This window comes from Lactuca serriola, chromosome 6, assembly GCF_051521515.1.
Source record: "Lactuca serriola cultivar US96UC23 chromosome 6, Lser_US96UC23_V15, whole genome shotgun sequence".
Taxonomy (NCBI): Eukaryota; Viridiplantae; Streptophyta; class Magnoliopsida; order Asterales; family Asteraceae; genus Lactuca; species Lactuca serriola.
In genome coordinates this window covers 157647565-157652169 of record NC_136413.1, presented here as the reverse complement: position 1 = coordinate 157652169, position 4605 = coordinate 157647565, and the positions used below count along the sequence as shown (strand labels likewise).

At 34.3% G+C, this 4605-nt stretch overlaps 1 protein-coding gene across 1 annotated transcript; it reads right to left on the bottom strand.

Moving 5' to 3' along the window:
* Positions 1–2030: 2030 nt before the first annotated feature.
* LOC145057160 (putative aquaporin TIP-type RB7-5A) lies at positions 2031–3185 on the bottom strand. Its single transcript, XM_079004945.1, has 3 exons — positions 2988–3185; positions 2642–2892; positions 2031–2553 (listed from the first exon to the last, which is right to left on the bottom strand). Exons 1-3 carry the CDS (start codon positions 3112–3114, stop codon positions 2179–2181), a joined length of 753 nt encoding a protein of 250 aa, XP_078861071.1. The 5' UTR covers positions 3115–3185; the 3' UTR covers positions 2031–2178.
* Between the last annotated feature and the right edge of the window lie 1420 nt (positions 3186–4605).

The following is a 4605-nucleotide window of genomic DNA, read 5'->3' as shown; positions in this document are numbered from 1 at the left end:
AGCCTTTGTAAAATCGGAGACTAATTCGAAGTAAACATGAAACATTCATAGACCAATTCTACCTAAAAATGAAAATTTCAAAGACTATTTCTAATTGAAAATGCATCTTCAATAATTGGAGCTTACGAGAATATTCCAAAAGAAAGATTACAACAACGATCTCCTGGGACTAAAATTGCTTCATGTTTGATTGTTTTTAACATACCTGTAATAACTTTTCTTCTAGTCTCCTCGTCTTCTCACCTCGCCCACCGTCTCCTCGTCTTCTTTGTTTGAGTCATCAGGCCTGTCTTTTATTTTCTCGTTCAATTCAATTTGCCGCCTTCAATTTTATTAGGTCACACCTTCATTTTTCATTGGACTGGACTTATGGTCATATGGATCCCAAATGGCACATATCTATAATAGCGTGAAAACTTTTGATGCCCCTATAAAATCTGTTGCCCTGGGTTGTGGCCCAGCTCGCCCTGGGCTTGGGCCGGCCCTGTCTGTTGTTGATGTTGTTGTTAAGCATTTATTATTTAGTTCAAGTGAGTTTTCTCATTGTGTTACCTATATCATATGTTGTATGTGACCTGCTGATAGCTCAAGGTTGCTGATAACCCAATTTGTTGTATATGTGTTGCTGCTATCTTATCTTGGGGTTACTGATAAGCTAATTTGATGCATGTAAGTTGTTGATAGTCATAAAGTTGCTGATAATCCATAGTTATATATTCTTTGTTGTGTTGTGATGTATGTGATACTGTTGGGAACTCACTAAGCTTTGTGCTTACATTTGTGGATTAAAAGTTTTTCATGTACTTTACCAATTTGTGGGGATGCGAAGGCGTGACTGTACACATACGTCGGCTGTTTTATAATTAGAAATTCTGCTATACTTACTTATAACTCTGATTTATAGATTTAAATTTATGAACAAATGGTTTTGCTTTGAATGTACTTTTATGAAAATGGGTGTTTGTGTCACTTTTAAAATGAAAATTTTGTTTTGAAATTGGAACATTACATGTACCCAATTGTTCCATCTAGTCTCCATCCTAACCAGAAATGCATGCAGGGAAGAGACAGAAAAGGAGTTTGAAGCATCTAGAAACCAACCCAACCTGTCATCTCGATGAACAAAAGCAATATCATGCATCAAAGACAAAAACTTTTTCCACTACTCCTCATCTACACCCCTCTAGGTTCTCTTCTGAGAGAACCAGTCAACCAACCAATCCGAAAAAGATGTATGTCCCTAACATCCCTATATTAATCAAGGGCAAAGACCTGATGGAAGGCAAAATATAAAGGCATATCAGTAATCCAAACATCCTACCAAAAATATGTGAAAGCTCCATTACCCAAGGACAAAAAGCTTGTATGTCACATCTGATCTTTTATTGTAGTGATCCCTTTCTCTTAAACACCCACATAGCATGTCAGTGGGTAAATGTTTGTATAATTGATTACAAACAATTTGTCTTTAAATATGAGGAAAATATATATTTAGGTAAATTGTAGATAAATCGGGAAAAATGTGTACTTAAAATGGTGTTCTCTTGCTTCCCCTCTACATCTACTTCTTTCATATACAAGAGAATGCTTGAATGAGACACATTACACATGGTTAAGTTTTTTAAGGAGGAAAGAGTATGAAACTTACTCGTCTACTATTGAATGGGATTGAAATGGGTAAGTGTAGTCTTGCAACTCATGAAATACTTTCTAAGATAATTTACTCCTAAACATAAAATTTTAACACACAACCAAAGTCCTCATTTTGCATCCAGATCGATGATCCTTAACTGAATTTTTAACTAACAAAACAGTTTTTGAACTTATTATGTAATCAATCACATAGTTCTCACTAAGACTTAATGTTTTCATATGCTTAGCATCAACCACACCACCACATCTCATTTGTGATCATCATCAATGTCTCCTCTAACATCTTGGCATCCTTATCACCATCCTCTGTATTCTTAATTTGCTTTGTTACATAAGTTACAAGCATGAATATTTCCAAAGAAACACACCAAATGAAATGATACAAGTTTCAGATTGTATGTATTCCGGTGTAAACAAAATTATTTTACAATTCTTAAGTTTTCACTCAAACAATAAGGATGTTAAATCCTCGACCATTAAGCAAAAAAGATGAAATACAAAATGAAACAAAAAAAATAAAAGTACTTAAGCATAGTCCTCTGAAGCTGGAAGTGCCTCGTATGATCCAATGAAAACATCACCGTAGATTAATCCAGCCAACCCACCACCAATAAGTGGGCCGACCCAGTAAATCCAGTTTTGTGAGAAGTCTCCACTAACAACAGCCGGGCCGAATGACCGAGCTGGGTTCATTGAGCCACCACTGAAAGCTCCAGCAGCCAAAATGTTGGCTCCAACAATAAAGCCGATTGCGATGGGTGCAATGGTTCCGAGTGATCCTTTTTTAGGGTCAGCAGCGGTGGCATAGACAGTGTAGACTAGAGCAAAAGTTATGATGATCTCAAACACGACTCCTTGAATACTGCTCATGCCACTAGCAACTCCGTGTGTTGGAACGGCCTGTAAAATACCAAATACATGAATAAAAATCCAAGATTTTGAATAAAAAGTTGTTTTAGCAATGAAAATATGATATAAGAAAGCTCACCAAGCCACCGGTGACAAATTGTAGGAGGAAACATGCAACGATGGATCCAAGAAGTTGAGCAATCCAATAAAATAGACCGGTTATGATGGTGATGTTACCACCAATAGCCAATCCGAAGGTGACAGCTGGATTCAAATGGCCTCCGGAGATGTTGGCTGCTATTGAAACCCCAACAAAGAGTGCAAATGCATGGGCTATTGCCACTGCAACTAATCCTGCGGGGTCTAGTGCTGCATCTGCTGTGAGCTTACCTGGAAAGTTTATAAAACTCCATTATTCGTTTTAATCATTAAAATATTAACACATGTTTTCATTTTATATGGTTTAAGAAAGAAATGTAACATACCATAAGCAATAGCAGACCCGACACCTGCAAAGACGAAAAGAAGGGTGGCAATGAACTCAGCCAAGTAAGACTTGACTGAAACTGCACTGAAAGAGTCACCGATGCTACCGATTGCCAGCTTCACCATATTTAGAGCTCTTTGAAGCTAAAAGTCAAAAGATGAGATGGTTGAATTGCTGAAAGTGTGATTTGCGAATGGCTTCAACAAAGGATTATATAGTTCTCAACTTCAGAATATTAAATATTTGAAGTTTTAAATATGTGGCTATGAAGGCTCTGTTATGTATATAGAATTTGAGGTGGCACCGACCTTGGGGCCAAGGTGGCTGAGCCTGACTTTGTTGCCACCCCACCGGCCTTGATTACAAAAATACTTGATCGTTAGTAATGGAGGCTGGGAATATTACAACTAATGTGTTACATATGGTTATAATTAATTAAGGACTCCAGTATTATCTATTTACAATAATTTGATTTCATCAAATAAATCGATTTACAATCTTATTTATTTGAAAACTTTTTGTTTGATTTTCGACCACTCAGCATTTCCCATTTTAATGTGTTAATATAGGCCAGCAAAATATATAAAGACATTTTCTTATAAAAAGACCTTCATGAGTTTTCATTTTCCATGAATTAAAATAATAATATTGGAGTTGAAGCTCAATGATTGAATGGACGGGTCACGTTATATATCCTGATAATAGCATCAATAATAGTTGAACGAGTTTATAATTTAATTAATGACAATTATGTCGCATTTTTCATTTAAAATGGAGCAAGTAATCGGGGAGTGGTTGTCATGTTTAAAGTAAGTACATGCTAACAAGATGAGCACTATTTTAATAGAAAAAGATTTGTTTTAAAATTTGTGGACGTAGCTTAGTTATTATGATATAATAAAAGATGTTAAAAAAAAAATAGTTCTTTATTGCTATTCGAATCTTTATTATCATATTTGTGTATAATTATCTAGAGTCCTTAATACTAACAAATTTAATATTTGCACAACAAAGAAAACAAAAACTTTTTTTTATATTTGAACAAGTCTTTTTGTGAAAATACCATATATACGTATATACGCAACAGTTAATGGTATGAAAAAAATACTTATGCAACAGTAAATGGTATTAAAAAAATGGTATTAAAAAAAGGGAAAATGACTTGTAAGGGTAACGAACTTTCGATTTTGTTCACATTTAGTCACTAAATTTTTTTTCGTTATCTATTTGTTACTGAACTATTGAAATTGTTCGCATTTTACCCTTATGACCGGTTAATATGAACAATTTTAATAGTTCAGTGGCAAATAGATAATGAAAAAAGTTTAGCGACTAAATATAAACAAAATCGAAAGTTCGTTTCCCTCTAAAAAAGTTCAATGACTAAATGTAAACAAACTTCCTCTTGTATTATGTTTTAGCAAATTATTTATTTTTGTTAAATTCTAGCAACATTTGTTGATGAAGAAATCTACGAAAAACAGAAACCGAAATAAAAAAACAATGGTTTGGTATTTTCCAAAATAAAAAATCAAAATTTCCAATCGGATTTTGGTTTTACAAAAAAATTAATCATTCTCACTTATGTGAATTATGACCATTGGTTTGACATGTGG

Bases quoted from the DNA above. Each gene is read 5' to 3' on its own strand.
- LOC145057160 (XM_079004945.1), bottom strand. From the start codon at position 3,114: ATGGTGAAGCTGGCAATCGGTAGCATCGGTGACTCTTTCAGTGCAGTT. The intron at 2,893-2,987 runs GTATGTTACATT...TAAACTTTCCAG, and splicing joins CGGGTCTGCTATTGCTTATG to GTAAGCTCACAGCAGATGCA. The intron at 2,554-2,641 runs GTGAGCTTTCTT...GGTATTTTACAG, and splicing joins AATTTGTCACCGGTGGCTTG to GCCGTTCCAACACACGGAGT.